Raw genomic sequence first — 21,766 nt, forward strand, 5'->3', positions numbered from 1 at the left:
ACATGCATATCCATGAGTATATTTGGGTCTTGAGATACAAAGGACCCGACTTAACGAGTTTTTTTAGATACAACCCGTCGTACGGACGATTTTTTGTTTTGACTTTCAAGCAAACATTTTTAGATATGCGTGTTTAGGATGGCAGTGAACTCAACTCAATTGACTTCACAACAATCAGTTGAGGCTTCAATCTGTTTATTGCCACACCTAGTTGTAATTTACTGTCAAACTAGGCATAAAACTAAGAAAATTACATGTATATTGAAAGCAACTATATAACTTTGCCTCAAAGTCGAGCTATCTTAATGCTAACACACAATGGGAAAGGCCATAGACAGGCTAATAAATAGCATTGGTGTCGCAGTGTTATAAGCATCAAGCACCTTTTAAGCATCAGATATTTTAACACAAAGAGTGGAAAAACACAAAGATATAATACTCACAGGCATATATTCTTTAACCTCTGTGAAGAACACCTAATATTACTGACGCTTACTAAGGTGATGAGACCGGCTCCATGTAGTGTATAGCATGCCCCCAGGTGGCCAAGGTGCCCACAGCAGAAGGAGCAGCTCAATGTCCATTGAATTGAAGCAAAAAAGTGGCAAAAACTGTTATATTTCTTCACATTCTATTTAATTATGTCATTACAATATTTTTTTAAGGCACAATATTGTGCCTATTTTGTTTTGAGTTATGAGCATGGTTACGGAACAAATTAAACTTAAATCTCAAAGCACAGGTGAAAACAAGAAAAAAGGGTAGTGTTGGATAAGACCAGGAGGACAAGCTTTTCTGTTTTTGCTAGGTTGTTGTCATAAACTATATACGCCATTAAAATGTTTATGCTGTAAATGCCAATACATGCAGTGGATCTGACTGACTTTTTGTCTAAATTTAGAGGTTAATTACATGATGGTTTGAAGCCAAACTTGCGACAATATTGTCCAAACCATCATTTAATCAACCGTAGTCCTGCCAGTTATCGGAGCATACACGGGGAGCCCAATATCTTGATTTCCAGGTTGGTCACGTGATGTTCGTGACAGCACTTGTGACGTTAATTTCAGTCGACGGCACAGGGCAATATTACCCAACATTGCCACCAACTGGAATAGGTGAAAATGTATGGATTTATCTGTTTAATTCTTATTCCGCAAACACAATATTAATGAGAATACCGTGTTTAGACTAGTGGGGGCAGATACAACATATTCATGCCCGAGATTCTTTTGCCTTTCCTTTCCCTCAAAGTGCACAATACCTCCCTCTCTAATACGTGTTGTGTGTTTATTGCTTAGTACAGCACTTTAGTGCACTGTATGTTTTTAATGTGTGTAACAAACAAAGTCGGATTGGTTGAAACAAGTACACGCTGCTATTAATGAAGGGCCCTCTTCATCATCATCTTCAGCTGGAGATCATGTCAACTCATTGCTTTGTGGAGGCCTGCAGTCAAGCCCAGAATGATGACAGCCAAGTGAAGAGGGGAGGAGGAGAAGTGGAGCACAACCAGGCTGCAGTAATACAGTTGTCTCCTGCACATGATGTCATACAGGTTGAGAGGGCAGAAGATGGACTGATGAAGGTCCAGGGGAAGGATAAGCAGTCTGGTGATAACAAAAGATGTATCCAGATGGCTACTAACAAGACAGCACATGACAGAAACTTAGGTGTGTTGGTGTCCCATCCCAACATTGTAGAACACAGTGGAACCTGGATAAAACGGACCCCGATATAACGGATATCGGATAAAACTAGATTATCGGGACTGAACAGAGTGTCCAAAAATAGTTTCCATTTTTCACTTAAACTGCCGTTGACAAAGTCCTTTTGTGCAGGCAGAGAATGGGACTGATGTATTTCGGAGTTACAGATATACAATGACTAGATGTACCTCCCGTGCCAACAGTGGTGGCCATGTTGAATCTGGGGCATTGACGTGGCGGCCAAGTCATGATGGTTATATCTATTGTCTGTTGTGCTGTATAGCGGCACTGGTGGAGACTGGTTAAAGCGCCTGCCTCACAGTTCTGAGGTCCAGGGTTCAATCCCCGGCCCCGCCTGTGTGGAGTGTGCATGTTCTCACTCCAGTTTCCTCCCACATCCCAAAAACATGCATGGTAGGTTAATTGAAGACTCTAAATTGCCCAGTAGGCGTGAATGTGAGTCCGAATGGTTGTTTGTTAATATGTGTGCCCTGCAATTGGCTGGCAACCAGTTCAGGGTGTACCCTGCCTCCTGCCCAATGATAGTTGGGATTGGGTCCAGCAAGTCCACGACCCTTGTGAGGATAAGCGGCTACGAAAATGGATGGATGGATGGATGTGCTGTAGAGAAAGAGAGCGGCATGGCGGCACTGTTAACTCAGGAATGCAAAACACAAGTCTCAGGAGACTGGAAAATGCTATTTTTGGTGCAGTATTTTTTTTCTGTCAAGCCATTCACCTTTGGTAGCAGATTTGGAACTAGGAAGCACACTAATTACTTGCGGCTCAAAAAAGTGACTCACTTATGATGAGTACTATTCATCAGCAATGTCACCCTGACCAAGCACACTGGTGTGGTAAGTTTGAATAAAATGTGAAACTTTCAAACATTTTCAAGCTTTTTTTTACATTTATTTACAACAACTTTAGACCACGAAAAAAAACCCTACAAAACAATAATTGTGTACTGTACAGTAATATGAGTGCATATGGCCTAAAAATTATTTAGGCCCCCCCTTATTAGTCCGTTCTATTGAGGTTCCACTGAAAATACCTTTTACGTTTCATTACTGTCTTGGTGCAAATGTGAGGTGCATGTCTCCAGAAGTACTTTCCCAGGACCTTGTTGATGTGCTCCTATCCAGTTAGGAAAGAGGGGCAGCATATCAAGGAGCCCCGAGGTTCTGGGCCTTACTTCTTCTTTGGAGGAGCCAATGGGGCTAAAATGTAAGTATGACACCATTTGGATGTGTGTTTATTACACATACTACAAGTTCAAATGGAATAAAATCTGGAGTTGGTTTTCACTCTTCCGTGAAAAAGGTGTCCCAAAGGTGTTTTGTGGGCTTGTTCTTCCACGTTTGACCTGTTTTATTGATTGCCAAAGTTGGTTCTGCATGACCCCTATTATCCAGAAAATCCATCCAAAATTGTGGCTAGTGAAAATGCTGAGTGGCTAGTAACTACGCTAAACCACTGGTCACAGTGGCTGCTGTGGCTGGTGAGCAAAAAAGTTAATGTCAAGCCCTGGTTGTATATTTCAAGCTTTGACATTGTTGCAAGACTGAATTCTTCCCCTTCAAGATCCTTTGAAACACTTTTAATGAATAACTGATAAATAAATAGAGGCTAACACACGAATTTGTCTCACAACACAATAACTGTTTGCTCCTAAATACTTATGGGGTCACAGAGATTATATATAGGGCACATATGTGACTGAAATAGTTGACATATGAGCATGAGGCAAATGAGGGCATATGAGCGAGCTGCAAAGTCAACCATGGCCAAGCGCTAAGGTCCACTGACTTGCTGTGAATCCACACAGGCTGCATGTGCTCTAAAACACACTAACATACAGTACCTGAATCTGTTTCCTCAGACACATTTTGCTTGAGTCATTCATGTCCTAATACAAACCCCAGTTCCAATGAAGTTGCTTGGGTTCTGATCGGGGGGGCCGTTCCTCCCTATCACGCCCTTCCAAGTCTCACTTGTCCACGTGAGCATTGAAGTCCCCCAGCAGAACGATGGAGTCCCCAGCGGGAGCGCTCTCCGGCACCCCCTCCAAGGACTCCAAAAAGGGTGGGTACTCTGAACTGCTGTTTGGTGCATAGGCACAAACAACAGTCAGGACCCGTCCCCCCACCCGAAGGCAGAGGGAGGCTATCCTCTTGTCCACCGGGGTGAACCCTAACGTTTGTGCTGAGCCGGCGCTGAGCCGGGGGGGGCAATAAGTATACCCACACCTGCTCGGCGCCTCTCACCGTGGGCAACTCCAGAGTGGGACAGAGTCTAACCCCTCTCGAGAGGACTGGTACCAGAGCCCAAGCTGTGTGTGGAGGCGAGTCCGACTATATCTAGTCGGAACTTCTCGACCTCACACACCAGCTCAGGCTCCTTCCCTGTCAGAGAGGTGACATTCCACATCCCTAGAGCCAGCTTCTGTAGCCGGGGATCGTATCGCCAAGGTCCCTGCCTTCGGCCACCGCCCAGCTCGCACTGCACCCGACCCCTATGGCCCCTCCCACAGGTGGTGAGCCCATGGGAAGGGGCACCCACGTTACCCTTTCAGGCTGTGCCTCATGGGTGCAGGCCCGGCCACCCGGCGCTCGCCTTCGAGCCCAACCTCCAGGCCTGGCTCCAGAGGGGGCCCCGGTGACCCGCGTCCGGGCAAGGGAAAACCAAGTCCATCGTTTGTCGTCATCATAAGGGGTCTTTGAGCCGTGCTTTGTCTGGTCCCTCACCTAGGACCTGTTTGTCATGTTATTTAAGGATTCATGTAGCTCTATCATAGCATATTTATCTTGTATTTAATGGTCTATTCTTTTTATGTAGCTGTTATTTTAAGTATATTTATTTATGTTGTTTGGGCAGATGCAGGTTGTACAGTACAATGAACCCCTGCCTCCAGGCGGTTCACAACATTTCACAAATTTTGTAAACAATAATAATAATAATAACTACCATTCACAAATTTACCTATTTTGGTTTTTGTTCCGTGGAAACCATCATCAGCTATTTTATGAAATACTCACCGAGTCGTCTTTTTTTAATGCTCTTTCTATAACGCTGTAACATGCTACAAGATCAGTTTTTCACGATTCGCAGCAGGGCTAGGTCCCTATGCCGTGCGAATGGCGGGGCTTTACTGTATACGTATTTTGATGATGTCAGGTTCTTATTGATCAGTGTAAATCCACCCTTGGGAGATCCACTCTAACCCCTGATTGTTTCATGGATCGGTTGTCCTCAGTAAAGTTTTCTGAATCTGAAGTGTATGTGTTGCTTCCTTAGTCTTTTGTGTGGTTGAATATGATTGCCTCTGCCCTTCAGAGTGAGTGCTTACTGTGAGAGAAGAGGATGGCAGAGGATATACAACAAGCAAAGGGATGACTTCATCCTCAAGTGGTGTGAGACCAAATCTCCACGCACATACCTCAATTTCAGAGAAGGTGAGGGGACAGGCTCATCTTCAGGATAACAAAGCACACAAGTGTTTTTTTTTTTGTCTGCTTCATGCAGTTGCCATTTCCCATGTTGTTCCCAGGAGAACAACTAGTGTATCAGATCCCCAACAACAAAGTGCTCACCACCAAGATTGGCCTGCTCAGCAGTCTGAGGGCATATGAGCGAGTCAGCTGCAAAGTCAACCATGGCCAAGCGCTTAGGTCCACTGACTTGCTGTGAATCCACACAGGCTGCATGTGTTCTAAAACACACTAACATACAGTACCTGAATCTGTTTCTTCAGACACATTTTGCTTGAGTAATTCATCTCCTAATACAAACCCCAGTTCCAATGAAGTTGAGATGTTGTGCAAAACATAAATAAAAACCTTTTCCATATATATTCAACTGAATACACTACAAAGTTTTAATGTTCAAATTGATGAATGTTGCTGTTTTTTGCAAACCAGCTACACGTTCAAAAATAGCTGGTACAGGGGCAACAAAAGACAGGGAAAGAAAAGTTTGGAACATTCCACAGGTGAGCAGGTTAATTGCAAACAGGTGAGTTAAAAGGAGCGTCCCCTGAAAGGCTCAGTTGTTCATAAGCAAGGACGGGGCGAGGTTTACCATTTTGTGAAGAATTGTGTGAGCAAATAGTCCCAACAGTTGAAGAATAATGTTTCTCAACATACAATATCAAGGAATGTAGGGATTTCATCATCTGCGATCCATATCGTCAAAATTAAAGAAATCTGAGAATCTGGAGAACTCTGCACATAAGCAGCAAGGCCGTAAACCAACATTGAATGCTCATGACCTTCGATCCCTCAGGCGGCACTGCATTAAAAAAACACCATCATTTTGTAAACGTGGGCTCAAGAACACTTCAGAAAACCACTGTCAGTTGACATAGTTTGTTGCTACATCTACAAATGTAAGATAAAACTCTACCATGCAAATGGCAAGCCATATAACAACAACAAGAATGGGAAAGAATTCTAACTACAAAGCTTCAACAATTAGTGTCCTCAGTTCCCAAACACTTATTGAGTGTTGTTAAAAGGAAAGGTGTTGTAACACAGTGGTAAACATGCCCCTGTCCCAGTTTTTTTTGGATCGTGTTACAGGCATCAAATTCAAAATGAGGGATTATTTGCAAAAAACAAACGTTTTGTCACAAGTGGATTCAGATGGCACCCAAGAGCAGGCGGAGGCTGAGAGGTTGTGATGAACATCAATCCATCCGTCTTCTGTACCGCTTATCCTCACTAGAGTCGTGGGCGTGCTGGAGCCCAACCCAGCCACCTTCGGGCGAGAGGCTGGGTCCACCCTGAACTGGTCGCCAGCCAACCGCAGGGCATATTTAAACAAACAACCATTCACACTCACATTCACACCCACGGGCAATTTAGAGTCTTCAATCAACCTACCACGCATGTTTTTGGGATGTGGGAGGAAACCGGAGTACCCAGAGAAAACCCACGCAGGCACGGGGAGAACATGCAAACTCCACACAGGCGGGGGCGGATTTGAACCTCGGTCCTCAGAACTGTGAGGCAAACACACTAACCAGTCATCCACCGTGCTGCCGTTGTGATGAACAGTTTATTGAAAAAAGGGGTATGGAGATGGTCCTTGAGATATGATGGCGGGTTGTTGACACATGGAACGTGTGGGAGGCAGTGGCGAGGACAGGCGGCTGGCTTGACTGCGTGGATCCGAGGAACCAGCCTCCAACAAAAAGGACTGCAGGTCACCGCTCATGACAGTACGCTCCTCTCAACGGACACCACCTGACGTTTTATCATATTTCCCCGGGTGAGCTGCATAAAAGTCACGAAGAATGGAGTCATCCAATATCATCTTATGGGAAATCCAGGAACGCTCCTGCGGACCATACCCCTTCCAGTCTACCAGGGACTGGTAACTCCTCCCCCTGGGCCTAACATCAAGGATGCGCGAAACCGAGAAGGCCGGATGGTTGTCGATGACACGGGGGCGTGGAGGGGGTACGGCCGGAGGGCTAAGAGCGCAGGTGGAGACAGGCTTGAGTAGTGATACATGGAATGTGGGATGAATTTTTAGAGACTGCGGAAATGCAGAGTGAGTTTGCGGGATTCCGTCTGGAGCGGGAGGTCATGGGAAGAAAGCCAAACTTACTGACCCACCTTGTACTCAGGTGTAGGAGAGCGATGAAGATTCGCGAGCCGTTTGTATTCTTTCGGCGGACCGGGTCAAGGCTGCCCGGATGTCTTTCCACACTGCCTGGACCCTTTTGAAGTGATCCTCCACCGCCTGCTCCTGTTCCTTAAATAAAGGAGTTGGAAACCCTAGCAAGCCATGAACGGGGACATACCAGTAGTGGAGCTGGTGAGGGAGTTGTGGGCGTACTCAATCCACGGGAGGAATGAGCGGGAGGAGGGGTTGCGTGTGGCAACACAGCGGAGGGCCGATTCCAGGGACTAATTCGCCCGCTCCGTCTGGCCGTTGGTCTGCGGATGATATCCTGATGACAAGCTGGCTACTGCGCGCACCGCTTTACAGAATTCCTTCCAGACCAGGGATGAGAACTGAGGACCTTGGTCAGAGACAATGTCGATGGGGATACCGTGCAGTTTAAAGACATGCTGGACAAGGAGGTTAGCATTTCTAAGGCAGATGGTACTTTGGGGAGGGGTACGTAATGGACATATTTGGAAAAGCGATCGACAATAGTGAAAATGATAGAGTTACCTTCAGAGGGGGGTAGGCCGGTAACAAAGTCCAGAGCGATATGGGACCAAGGGCGGCTTGGGATAGGCAAGGGACGCAGCAGACCAGCTGGGGGCAGGTGTGAAGACTTCCCTCAGGCACAGACGGAGCAGGCTTGGACGAACTCCTGGGTGTCTTTAACAAGGCTGGCCCACCAGAAGTGCTGCCGGATGAACTGAATGGTGCTGCCGCGATAACGAGTGAGTTTGGAGTTGTGGGCCCACTGAAGGACGTCAGAGCATGCGGAATCGGCTACGAACAGGCGATTCGGAGGCCCGGTCATGGGATCCGAGTGAGTCTTTTGAGCCTCCTTAACCACCTGTTCAATCTTTCAAATGGCCGCTCCTACGAAGCACGAGGAAGGAAGGCTGGATTCTGGTCCTTCAGGACTGGAGGGGGGTGAGTAAATCCGATACAGGGTATCAGGTTTGCTGTTTGGGGAACCAGTACGGAAGGAGAGACTGAAATTAAACCTGCTCAAGAAGAGGGCCCAGCGAGTTTATCGGGGGTTAAGGCGTTTGGCAGAACGGAGGTAAGAGAGATTCTTGTGGTCTGTCCAAATGATGAATGATAGTTCAGTCCCGTCCAGCCAGTGCCTCCACTCTTCCATGGCCCATTCAATGACCAGTAGCTCTCGGTTGCCGACGTCGTAGTTCCTCTCGGCAGGGGACAGTCGACGGGGGAAAAAAAGGCACAGGGGTTAAGTTTCTGGGTCGTGGGATCCCACTGTGAGAGGACGGCCCCTGCTCCCGTGTCCGAGGCGTCAACCTCCACCATGAACTGAAGGAGGGGTCGGGGTGGCGAAGAATGGGAGCACTGGTGAAAAGGGTTTTGAATTGACTGAATGCTTGGGATGCTGCCGGGGTCCACTGAAAGGGGGAGCTGGTGTATGTGAGGCTGGTGAGGGGAATAGCGACCTTGCTGTAATTACGGATGAAACGACGGTAGAAGTTTGCGAATCCAAGAAAACGTAGTTGGTAGTGGTGAATATCTGGGCGTCACAGAGGGGTTCAAATGAGGGGTCGATGAGGGGAAGTGGAGATTTATTTTTCACAGTGATGTCATTGAGTCCACGGTAGTCGATACATGGGCAGAGAGTGGTGTCTTTCTTTTCAACAAAAAAGAAGCCGGCCCCTACTGGAGATGAGGAAGGCCGAAAGAGCCCGGAAGCCAGAGAGTCGTGGATATAGTCTTCCATTGCCTTTTTCTCAGGTCAGGAAAGGTTGAAGAGACGGCTGGAGGGAAGAGGGCCCCCCGGCAGCAGATTAATTGCTCAGTCATATGGGTGGTGGAGGGTAGAGAAATGGCCAGGTCTTTCCTAAATACCGAAGAGAGATCATGATATTCTTCGGTGAGTCGGGAGAGGTCAACGGGCGTTGAAGAGGGTGGTGGTTTACCAGAGGGCGGTATAGCTGAGAGCAGGCAGTGTGAGTGGCAGTGAGGGCTCCATCCGGTGATGGCTAAGTGCGTCCAGTCTATGTTGGGGTTATGTTTTTTGAGCCAGGGAATTCCGAGGACTAATGTGGTATCAGGGGAATGGATAACAAAAAGAGAACATTCTCGCTGTGATTTCGGAAATGAGCAAGGTGAATGGCACTATTTGGTGGGTGACGGGAGATGATTTGCCCATCCAGGGCTGTGACTTTCTTGGGAGACGTGAGTGGTTTGAGAGGGAGTTTGAGCTGATGTACTCATCCTTCGTGAATCAAACTATCGTCTGTACCGGAATATATTAGGGCAACTATGGGTGTGTTTTAAGAGTAACCTAGAATGCAAGTAGGGATGGTCATACGGGAGGAAGAGCTAGAGGAAATTGTGGTTTGGCTCACCACGGCGCTCTCAGACCGAGGCAAGCTTGGTCTTTTGGTCGCAAGGGGAAAGTGGCAAGGGGAATTGCGGTAGCGCAATAAATGCACAGCCGCTGGATGACACGACGCTGACGTTCTTGGGGATCTAGTCGGGTGTGACCAATTTGCATGGGTTCCTGAGGGCCAGTGGGGGGTGACGAAGAGGCAGTCGGAGGTGCAGGAGGCGGGTGAGATGCTGCAGGCGCGGCGCTCACGGTGGGAGTGAGCTTCCGTGCTCGGACCCCACTCTCTCGGGCTCTCTCTCGTAGTCTGTTATCGAGGCAGATGGTGAGCGCTACGAGAGCCTTGAGAGAGGAGGGCTCATCCTGGGCAGCGAGTTCGTCTTTGAGTTGCTCAGAAAGACCGTTAAGAAAAATCCCCCTAAGCGCCGCATCATCCCACCCGCATTCTCCCGCAAGGATCCGGCACTCAACGGAATAGCTGCTACGGAACCGGCGCCCTGAGTGAGCGTAAGGAGACGGTGGGTGGCTTCTCTGCCCTGAACGGGGTGCTCGAATACTTTTCAGAGTTCAACGGAAAACTAATCGAATGACTTCAGTGCCGGGAAGGAGTTGTGCCATAGCGCGGTGGACCATTTGGCTGCTTTGCCGCGGAGAAGGTTAGTGACAAATGCGACCTTGGCTTGTTCGGTGGGATAACTGTACGGTTGAAGATTGAAAACGAGTGAGCAATTAAGTAGAAACTGGCTACATGCACCGGGCCTGAGTATTCTGTCACGAGTTGATTCAGACGGGACCCAAGAGCAGGCGGAGGTTGAGAGGTTGTGATGAACAGTTTATTGAAAAAAGGGGAATGGAGATGGTCCTTGAGATATGCTGGCGGGTTGTTGATGCATGGAACGTGTAGCAGGCGGTGGCTGGGACAGGCGGCTGGCTTGAAGGCGTGGATGCGAGGAACACGTAGGGAACACTGAGGACAAGGAGAGATACGGAGGTCAGAAAGGACACGAGGAATTGAGTAAGCTTACGTGGAGACAGATGTGCCGGGGTACCGCAAGAGAGTGTTAATACTCCGGCGAGAATTTCGGGGATGAAGCCATATAACAACAACAAGAATGGGAAAGAATTCCAACTACAGAGCTTCAAGAATTAGTGTCCTCAGTTCCCAAACGCTTATTGAGTGTTGTTAAAAAGAAAGGTGTTGTGACACAGTGGTAAACATGCCCCTGTCCCAGTTTTTTTTGGATCGTGTTACAGGCATCAAATTAAAAATGAGGGATTATTTGAGAAAAAAATAAGTTTATCAGGATGATTATTAGATATCTTGTCTTTATAGTGCATTCAATTGAATATAGAAAAGATTTGCAAATCAATTGTATTGTTTTTATTTACATTTTACATAATGTCCCAACCTCATTGAAATTTGGATTTGTAGATAGTTTTCTAAATGATTATGCACAATAGTGTTTAGTAGTTTTTTCCCCCCTTAAGCTATTGTTTAGTTTTTTTCCTACAAGCAGCAGTCCATTAGCCTGGAGCAGTGGTTCTCAAACATTTTACACCAAGTATCACCTCAAAAAAACACTTAGCTCTCCAAGTAGCTCCACAATGACCAACATTAAATTACAGTAGCATAGTGGGCCAAAGTGTCAATCAAAAACAAGACAGAGGTTTTCGTCCTAAAAATCATCAGGAAGCCAAACAAACGTCATGTTTGTTGATCTCTTAACATTGCAATGTAAAAGAGAGCAAACCATTTTCAACCTTTTAGATTGGTCAATAATAATAAGACGGACGTGGGGACAATAATAATAATAATAATTTTTAAAAAAACAGACGGACGTGGGGACTGACCAATATTATTATTTTTTGTGCTGTGTCTGTCGCGGATGAAACACCTCTTAGAACCGGTTCTCTGAAGTGAACGATGAGAGCCGCTCTCGTCGTTCACTTCAAAGAGCCCATACGTGATTAGTCAATATGTGTGGTGTCGTTTCTGCGCGTGGAGCAGAAGAGTGAGGGGCGGCATTTAAACACGCAGCACAGAACACAGAGGAGTGAGACGAGCGAGAAACAGAGCAAAGAGGCAACACTAACGTGCTGGCAAGGAATAGTTAAGAAACGTAGTGACAGCAGGAAAAGGAGTAAAATCTGGACACATTTAAACTATTGACAATGCAAAGGCAGAGGGTAGTCTGCAAAGGGAAAAAAATCTCTTATCAAGCTGGTTCCCCAAATTACTTGCACAGGCACACATCTGTGCAAGAGTAAAGGTGAGATATTAATTAATTTATTATATGATATTAACAAAGGTGCCAGCCTGCTACTTCAACTTTTGCCGCTCTATGCTGGAGACTGTGCACTGTAGCAACGTCAGTCCCTTCTGAGAGAATCTTCTCCAAAACAGGGCAGATCATTTCCGGCAAAAAAAACCCAGATCAGCTCCTCAAAGCTGAGGCACTTGGTGTTTCTCAATGCCAATCTTAACAATATATATGTTATCTGGATGCGGATTTTGTTTTGTTTTGGTTCTCCATATTTTAATTTTAATTTTCCTGTGCTGTGTGTTTTGCAGTGGTTCTGTACTGTTTTGCTTGAAATTTGTTTCGTTAAAAAAAAAAAGTGAAAAACTTATGATCGTTAAAAGTTCCATTGTAAATAGGTTTGTTTTGTATTTATTTTTCTTGTAGCATCACGTAGAGTGACTAAATCAGGGCATTGGGTTTTTTGTACATTAGTATGAAAAAGTTGACATTATTTTTGGTAATAAATAAATTTAAGGAACAAAAAATCGGAAGAACCGTTTGAGACCCGAAAGAGCTGACCAAAAGAGCTGGTTCTCTAAAAAGAGAGAGAATTCCCATCACTGATTTGATTTGTGGAAAAAAATATCAAATTGACCAAATTTGGATATAGGAGATTTCTGCTTAACTGTGACGATATGCAAATAGTTCACCAGTAAAGCTACAACTAAAATGTTTAACTTAAATTCTACATGCATAATACTGTATTTTGGAATACATTTGCATCCAGTGTTTTCAACATCCATTTAGAGCTTTATTTCATAAAAGCACTTTCTGATGTCAAATGTTTTCTTGAAATGTACTTCTTTTCATCTTTAATGTAGTAACAGGTAATGCAACCTGCTAGTATGAAAACTGTGTTGTGCTACACAGGAAGCTGAAAATTGAGTTTATTCCTACAACCTTCCGTATGGATTTGAAGGAAGAGCGAGAGGCTTTCTTTGCTCAGCAGGAGGGTAAAAATATATATTTTTTTATTATCCTCTAATACAAACACACGATACTGGTTGAAGAGGCTTTTTGTGTAGTTTAGCAGACTCCAAAATTAAACAGTAAAACATAATTGTCTGTGCATAGCAGTGTTAACAGGTACATTGGTGATGGTTTCATGAACTGGAAAATAATGCACTTCACCTTCCATGAGGCCCTGATAAAATCACCCTAAGAACATGCTGTTGCCATAGCGATGAGTCAGCAAAAGGCATGGCTGAGGCACAAACACAAGGAGACTGGCTCAACATGTTGGACAAAGCTAAGGCAAAATGTACAGTGTAATGTAAGAATACACAATCATATTTTGCCTGAGAGGACTTCAAAGTCAAGGCAAGTTTATTTTTATAGCCATTAATCACAAAAGAGTCTCAATGGGGTTCACAGGCCTAAAGTTGACAAAGATTGCCGACACCCTCTGATCTATATCCCCCAATCGGGCAAGGAAAAAGTCAAAACCCCATTGGAAGAGAAAAGAAAAAAAACCTTGAAGGGACCACAGATGGACCAGGCTGCAATGGATGTCGAGTGTGAAACATCCATCCATTCATTATCTGAGCCGCGTATCCCCTCAAGGGTCGCGGGCGCGCTGGAGCCTATCCCAGCTATCATCGGGCAGGAGGCGGGGTACACCCTGCACTGGTTGCCAGCCAATCGCAGGGCATATACAAACAAACAACCATTTGCACTCACATTCACACCTACGGGCAATTTAGAGTTGCCAATTAACCTAGCATGCATGTTTTTGGGATGTGGGAGGAAACCGGAGTGCCCGGAGAAAACCCACACAGGCACGGGGAGAACAAGACCGGGATTGAACCCCGGTCTTCAGAACTGTGAGGCAGACTCTCTAACCAGTTGTCCACCTTTCCACCGAGTGTGAAACATTTATCAGATAATACGGTGCTGTACAATGTTACTTAAGAGTCCATTTATAGAGATGGCGCACCACAGGCAGCCTCAGGAAAGTGGTTCTGACTCAGGACCTGGCCTTGGTCGGTCAGAGCAGATACCTCTAGAGAAATCCCTCCGAGGAAGTGTAGGTCCACCTCAGATCTTGTCCCAGTTGGTTGGTGCAGAATCCATACAGCAACAGCCTCAGATTCGGTCATCATCACCTAGACCCCTCTCCAAGGAGGGGGGGGGGGGGAGTAAAACAGGCCTGCATCATGTATTTTAACTAAATGCCAAAGTATAATAATAAGTCCTAATTCGAGATAATCAGTACAATATGGCTAAAGTGACAATAAAGCGACATCAATTAAAAAAGAGTTTGTGATGGTGACAATTTGACCATGAAGAGTTTTAGAGTATTTCCTCAAATTGGTAAATCAATAAACACATTGATTAAATTTGAAAAAGAAAGCACATTCATATGAGAATGCAAATGAATTGTCTTTGGCAATACATGTGAAGAGCTGTACTTTTCATACGCTACGTTTATGAGAGTATTGTTGGCGCTCGTCAGGTGCGAACAACAATTTCAGTCAAATGTGGATCTGCAAGCCCACGGGTCTGAACCAGGGCAGAGGGATCTTTCTGCTGAGAAGCATGGAGGACATTGGCACCTTGAAGCTGAAGCTGCAACACATGGACGACCTGCGGGCCAACACGAAGATGCTTCACCGCCAGCCTCAGGCTTACGTCGTCCAACAGTGAGTACAGAGATCCTGAATATGCAAGATACTATGTATACTATATAGTACTCTCCGAGTGCCATATATAGAAAAATCTACAGGTACAAAGCCCACTTCAACATTCTTCAGTTTTAATTTGTGTCACTCACTAACATTCTTTGATTTTAATTTACTAAACACTTTTAAAAACAGTCCATGAAGCATTTATATATTATAGTTATTTTGAAAAACTGCTACTTCACAGCATACTTCCTTTAAATCAGGGTTTTGCCACCCATTTAGGGCATTACAGAAGAAGAAGGTTTTTCAGAAAACAGCGAGGGTTTCACTGTACTCCCTTTTCCTTGGTTTTAAACGCCACTTTTGCTTGACATTCATTGAGATATACCATTAAATGTGTTATTCCTGAAATTCATTTGAATAAATAAAGCCGCTCCCCAACTGGAGGCTGTACTTGTCTTGACACTTTATCCACCAAATTATTATACTGTATGTGTTTGTCATCTGTGCAACATTTAATTGTGCAGTTACATCCAGAGGCCTCTGCTGTTAAGAGGAAAGAAGTTCGATGTCCGCTCTTATCTCCTAATCGCAAGCACGTCACCTTACATGGTCTTCTTTCGCCACGGATACGTCCGACTGACCTGTGACCACTATGACCCCAGCTCCAATAATCTCTCAGCCCACCTGACCAATCAGGTACAACCGCATAGTGTGACTAGTACGATAATACTGACAGTCTTCCGAGGTTACATGATGTGTGTTTGTGCGCCCCCTGCTGCCCACCTGCAGTACATGCAGAAGAAGAACCCTTTGTACAGCCACATGAAGGAAGACACTGTGTGGTCCATGGAGTGCTTCAACGCCTATGTCAACGACTGGTTTCAGGTTGCCAAGGCTCTACCGAGGGACTGGGTGCTGGGGGCCTTCACGGTGAGGGCTGCCGTTGTTGTCTGGACCAATTAGCAGTCATAGAATGATCCATGCAGACTCAACTTGCTCCTAATTGAGGTGAAGGCAAGGATGGCGTGAGCTCATTTGTGTCTGAGGATGCATCATCTTATCATAGCTCCTGCAGTAATGATATGATAGTGACAATAATTATTGACAGTGACAAAAAACAACAACTAACAGTAACAATAAAAATATAACATGACAATAGATAGGTTTCCCATGATGTTACGCACCTCTTGAGCTCATTTCTTTGTTTGCCACTTTATTGGTCCTTGCTCCTCTGTTTGCACGTTAGTGAATCCCATTGAGGAGACAAGGAGATTGACAGAAGAGGGAGGAGCTACAAATGTTTGGGGAAATGAGACGATCGCTCCTCGTTGTCGTCATTTCACTGAGACGTCTACTAAAGATGACGTTGTGTATTGTAATGTAATATTGTACTTAGAGTTTTTATAGCCACTGTAAATATTGTACAGTGATGTGTCAGTCTTGGGGGTTTGCTTAATTGTGTTCTTAAGAACCGTAGGAGTTTACAATACTGTCACCACAACATACACAGCATACGGTGGTTTGTTCAGATATAAAGTTGAGTTAAATTGCGTTTGGGAATTTCTTTTACAGAAAGTTACTGCTCAAGTAAAATAAATTTCTGTACTTAGTCATTAATTTTGTCATTTCAAATTGTATCAGTTTTTATGTTCTTTCATTTCTTTTTTTTTTTTTTTTTTTTTTTTCGTTTTTACCCCAAAAACTTCCAAACACTGCACTAAACTCCATTACTTTTCATACGAAATCTTCCAAAAAATTGTTTTTATTGAATTTCATATTTTGGACGTGTGGGCCTTCCTGTGTGGATTTTGCACGCTCTTCCAGTGTTTGACGGGTTTTCTTTGGGTACTCTGGCTTCCTCCCACATTCCAAAATCATACTACTTAGGTTAAATAAAGACTAAATTGTCCATAGGTGTGAATGTGAGTAAATGGTTGTATGTCTATACAGTATGTGCCTTGCGATTGGCTGGCGACCATGCCTCTCGCCCGAAGTCATTTTGGATAGGCTCCAGCTCACCCATGTATTTAGTGAGAATAAGCGGAATAGACAGCGGATGGATGGATTATTTTTCAGTTTTGTAATAATCCATGAATTCTCCAACAATTTTACAATCTTTGGTCAAGTGAGTGTTATTCAGCTCAAGCTATAATTTTAATCAATCTTGCCTCGCCTTGCTTTAATAATGTTTGTTGCTGTGGTTGCGGTATCATACGAGCCATTTCTAATATTTTCACTGCTAATTGAGGACAACATACAGTATTGGAATCACCTGCAGTACAGTGCAATAACAAAGCATTACTATCCCTTCTATTGGATTTTCTATTGGATTTCATTAAGGTGTGCAGGGGTACCTAATGATTTGGCTGAGGCGTGTCGTAAATGATGTATATAAAGTTTAGTGTTTACCAGTGCAGCTCAAATAAGTGATCACTTTATTTCTTTGTGCTTTAGAGGTGCATGCAGCAGATCATGACACAGTGTTTCTTTGCCGTCAAACCCAAGTTGGACCGGAGGCTGGGTTTCTTCGACCTCATAGGTTGTGACTTCATAGTGGACGAGGACTTCAAGGTGGGGGAAGCATCCAACGAGAATATGTACATGTTGTTTGTGTGTACTGTATTTGAAATCCAAGTCATATGTGCTATTTGAAAAAAGGTGTGGCTTTTGGAGATGAGCTGTAATCCAGCTCTCCATGTGAACTGTGAGGTGCTGAAGGAGGTGATACCCAGCACTGTAGCGGAGACGCTGGGTATGTTCATTCAGAGTTGAAAAGCACGTTTGCCCTTTCCATAGTGTCAATTCTTTGATTGCTCCTCTTCAGATTTAACTCTTGAAATCTTCGACAAGTGCCGTCTCAGAAAGCCGATCCTGCCTTTGGCCTGTCAGGGAGAGTTTGTGGTCTTGTATAATGGACTTTGTAGCTCGGATTCCAACGATCACATTGAAAAAGGCCGCAAAGTCACCAAAAAGAGCCAAAAGACCAAACCCAAAAAGTCAGTGAAATACAACGCAACTGAGACACCATCTACATCTCTGGACAGCCCTTCAAGTATGACCACTTCGCTCTGTCCCGGGTCAGTGGACGGAGCTTCAGCTGTTCAAGCGGAAGCCTCAAAGTCGTTTGGAGCTCAAACTGAGCCATGTGCACAGTGCAGCACAATCCCGTAGGTGAGGATATGTTGAAGCATCCGGAAAAGCAACAAGAAAAGAGAACCGTGTGTTCTTGTCATCAGCGGCGCGTAGTCATGACAAACAGTCACTTTTAAAATGCAAGTATGTTTAGTGGCGGCACGGTAGGCGACTGGTTAGCACATCTACCTCACAGTTCTGAGGACCGGGGTTCAAAACCCGGCCCCGCCTGTGTGGAGTTTGCATGTTCTCCAGTGCCTGCGTGGGTTTTCTCCAGGCACTCCTGTTTCCTCCCACATGCCAAAAACATGCATGGTTGATGAATTGAAGACTCTAAATTGCCCGTAGGTGTGAATGTGAGTGCGAATGGTTGTTTGTTTATATGTGCCCTGCAATTGGCCTCGCCTCTCGCCCGAAGATAGCTGGGATTGGCTCCAGCACCCCCGTGACCCTAGTGAGGATAAGCGGTAAAGAAACTGGATGGATGGATGTTTAGTCTGATATGCGTCTCAATAAATATATCATGGCAAACTTATTTTATTTCAGTACTGTAGTTCAATTTAGTTCAATTCAAAAAGTAAAACTACAATATACAGATTCACTACACAGAAATAGTTAATGCTTTTTATGAAGGGTTTATTAGCTGAAAGTCATAATCATTCATATCAAAAGAAAAACAAAAATATTTCACTGTTTAATAAATCTATACAAACACGAATTTCACTTTTTGAATTGAACTTCTGAAATACATTAGTCCCTGTCAAATGAAAATAAATGCATCTAAATTTGCCACCAGAAAAGAGTGTTGTTAATTAGTTAATCTAGAAGTGCTTTGGAGTGTCTTTAATATTGATGAACCTGCCAGGACACCTCATGTGTTGTTACTCATAGTTGTGTACAGTATTTAAAATTATGGTGCAATTTTTATTTCGAGACAATGTTTTAACACCTATTGTGTTACATTTATAGTGCGTACATTTTGTGGTTTGACTTCTTTGTCTTCATTTTCATCAGCTTCCGGTTAGTTACATATTGACTATTCAACATATTTGCTACTCATTGAATTATTCAAGGGTAATCTAATATGTAGCATAAAGATCAGAGTGGGGTGTGGGAAATTCCTTTTAACATGCAACAAAAACATTTGCACCAAGGGTGGCATTTACTTGAGTTCAATGTTGAATTTTTGATATGTAACTAACTTAACCTGTTCAAAAAAAAAAAAAAAGCTTAAACGTTTATTATACTTTTCAACTGGGCACCAGAGAGCAGACATAAAACATCCTTAGTGTGTCTTTAATTCAGCAATTAAAAATGTATGTGTAGCTGAGGCTGAGGAGTGTGATCCCCCTGCCATGGCCCAATGGTTAAGATCATCGCCTGCCACCGTGGGGGACCTAGGTTCAAGACCCCGACTGGACCCATCCGCCAACATTACCCGGACTCATGGCTGTGGTGTCCTTGAGTAAGACACTGATACCCCAAAATGCTCCCCGGGCGCTTCAGCTGCCCCCTGCTCCAGTGTGTTCCACTAACGTGCACGTGTTCACTGTGATGGGTTAAATGCAGAGAACAAATTTTGTATGAATGCATGCATGTTCATGACAATAAAAGATGATGATGATGATTCTTCTTCTTCTTCTTCTGTAGTTAGAACACACCCTCCGTTCCCCCTTCTTTAAAAAAAAAACACAGACCCCCACCCCAGTCTGCAAATCCAGAGGCACTCTCCCCGATGTCAACGCGATGTTGCAGAGGCGTGTCAACCAGGACAGCCCCACAACATCCAGAGCCTTTAGGAACTCCGGGCGAATCTCATCCACCCCTGGGCCTTGCCACCGAGGAGCTTTTTAACCACCTCGGTGACATTAAGTAGGGGGACGAATGGAAAACCGCCTTCAATACATCTCTCGGACATTTTGAGTATCTTGTCATGCCCTTTGGGTTAACCAACACCCCTGCTGTGTTCCAAACCTTGATCAACAATATCCACCGTGATCTGCTGAACTGGTTCATCTCCATCTATTTGAATGATATTCTCATTTTCTCCTGCTCTCTTGAAGAACATCGCCACCATGTCTGCCAAGTCCTTCAGCGTCTCCTTGAGAACCGTCTCTTTGTCAAGCCTGAGAAATGCGAATTCCACCTTACCTCCATGCACTTCCTGGGATACATTATCGCCAAGGGACAACTACAATCGGACCCAGCGAAGATTCAGTCGTTGATTGGCCCATTCCCTCGACCCATAAAGAGCTGCAACGTTTCCTGGGATTTGCCAATTTCTACCGAAGATTCCTCCGTAATTATAGCAAAGTGGCCATACCTCTCACCAGGCTCACTTCCACCAATTCCCCCTTCCAGTGGACTCCTGCTGCATCCCAAGCCATCGAGCGCCTCAAAGAACTATTCACCAGTGCCCCCATCCTGAGACACCCTCTGGACCCCCCTCCAATTTGTTGTGAAGGTTGACACCTCTGACACTGGAGCAGGGGCCATTCTATCCCAGAAGGAATCCCAAAAACTTCATTTCCAGTCGCCTCTCTCCGTCGGAACGCAACTTTGAGGTTGGAAATCGGGAACTGTTAGCCATTGTTTGGGCTTTTATAAGAATGGACGCATTGGCTGGAGAGGACTGTTACTCCCTTGATCATCTGGACCGACCATAAAAATCTTGCTTACCTCCGTTCTGCTAAACAGTTGAATACCCGTCAAGCTCGTTGGGCACTAGCCGATTTAATTTCAGCCTCTCCTTCCGCCCTGGTTCTCGTAACAGCAAGCCTGATGCCCTCTCTCGCCTCCATTCCCCCCCTTCAAACCAGAGCCCATACTTCCTGCCTCCTTCGACGTGGGAGATTGAACGGGTGGTTAAGGAGGCTCAGAAGTCACAACCGGATCCCAAGACCGGACCTCCTAATCCGTTGTTCGTGCCCAATTCCGTGCAATCTGACGTTCTCCAGTGGAGATCATCCAATCATCCTGCCTTTACGGTGTCTCGGGGGTTCCAGTTTCTTGTAGACTGGGAAAGGTATGGGAAGGAGCGCTCTTGGATCTCTAGCAAGCTCATTCTGGATTACTCCTTGATTAGGGACTTTGATGCTGAGCACCCTGAGAAGCCTGGGAGGATGCCAGGAGGCGTCCGTTGAGGGGTTGGGTACTGTCATAGTCTGTCACTTGCAGTTCCTTTTTTGGAACTTGGATGGCGCCCCCCACCACACCCTCACCTGCGCACCTGTTCCTCATCAGCACTCATCACTGCCTGTATTTAACCCTGCCTGATCCAAGAGTTCGGCGCCAGAGTATTGAGGTACACCTGTGGTACACCAGCCAACTCTCATGACAATTCTTGTAAGTTACTCGACTCCCTGTGATTGTGCTTACCCCATTGTGTTCTCCTCCTCCAGTGCTCTCTCCGTGTCACCTGTCTCGCCCTCTGTTCCAGCCACGCACCGCTGTCAACATAACAAACACGTGTGCTATCACAAGTGGGTCTTCTACATGAAGGCAACCATCCATCCATCCATTTTCTAAGCTGCTTCTCCTCAATAGGGTCGCGGGCATGCTGGAGCCTATCCCAGCTATCATCGAGCAGGAGGCGAGGTACGCCCTGAAGTGGTTGCCAGCCAATCGCAGGGCACATACAAACAAACAACCATTCACACTCACATTAAACACCTACGGGCAATTTAGAGTCTCCAAAAAAGTTTTTGGGATGTAGGAGGAAACCGGAGTGCCCGGAGAAAACCCACGCAGGCACGGGGAGAACATGCAAAGTCCACACAGGCAGTCAGTTAGGCACACTCTGCTCCTCAGAACTGTGAGGCTGACGCTCTAACTAGTCGTCCACCGTGCCGCTGAAGGCAACCAATCAGAGGAAAAGGGACAGTCTTACCCAAATATGGCCAAAGCAGATACAAAACTGGGTCAAACAAAAGTAGCCGTCAGAAGGGCCTTTTATGGACACTCGTATGACGAAGCCAAGGT

The 21,766-nt window shown here is 45.3% G+C and overlaps 1 protein-coding gene across 1 annotated transcript; it reads left to right on the plus strand.

Moving 5' to 3' along the window:
- The first annotated feature begins 1,384 nt into the window (after positions 1–1,384).
- On the plus strand, positions 1,385–20,928 carry ttll10 (tubulin tyrosine ligase-like family, member 10). The gene is made up of 14 exons (XM_061698886.1): positions 1,385–1,613; positions 2,855–2,936; positions 5,046–5,164; positions 5,260–5,380; positions 12,897–12,979; positions 14,482–14,668; positions 15,178–15,349; positions 15,443–15,583; positions 17,108–17,224; positions 17,312–17,405; positions 17,478–17,705; positions 19,849–20,084; positions 20,147–20,249; positions 20,483–20,928. The coding sequence occupies exons 1-14, from the start codon at positions 1,385–1,387 to the stop codon at positions 20,926–20,928; spliced, it is 2,358 nt and encodes a 785-aa protein (XP_061554870.1).
- The last annotated feature ends 838 nt before the right edge of the window (positions 20,929–21,766 follow it).

This window comes from Phycodurus eques, chromosome 1, assembly GCF_024500275.1.
Source record: "Phycodurus eques isolate BA_2022a chromosome 1, UOR_Pequ_1.1, whole genome shotgun sequence".
NCBI lineage: Eukaryota > Metazoa > Chordata > Actinopteri > Syngnathiformes > Syngnathidae > Phycodurus > Phycodurus eques.

Excerpts from the sequence above, each read along its gene's own strand:
- ttll10 (XM_061698886.1), top strand. The coding sequence starts at position 1,385 with ATGAAGGGCCCTCTTCATCATCATCTTCAGCTGGAGATCATGTCAACT. Across the intron at positions 5,165-5,259 it reads ATACCTCAATTTCAGAGAAG|GAGAACAACTAGTGTATCAG; the intron begins GTGAGGGGACAG and ends TGTTGTTCCCAG. Across the intron at positions 20,250-20,482 it reads CCCTCCAATTTGTTGTGAAG|TTGAATACCCGTCAAGCTCG; the intron begins GTTGACACCTCT and ends TCTGCTAAACAG.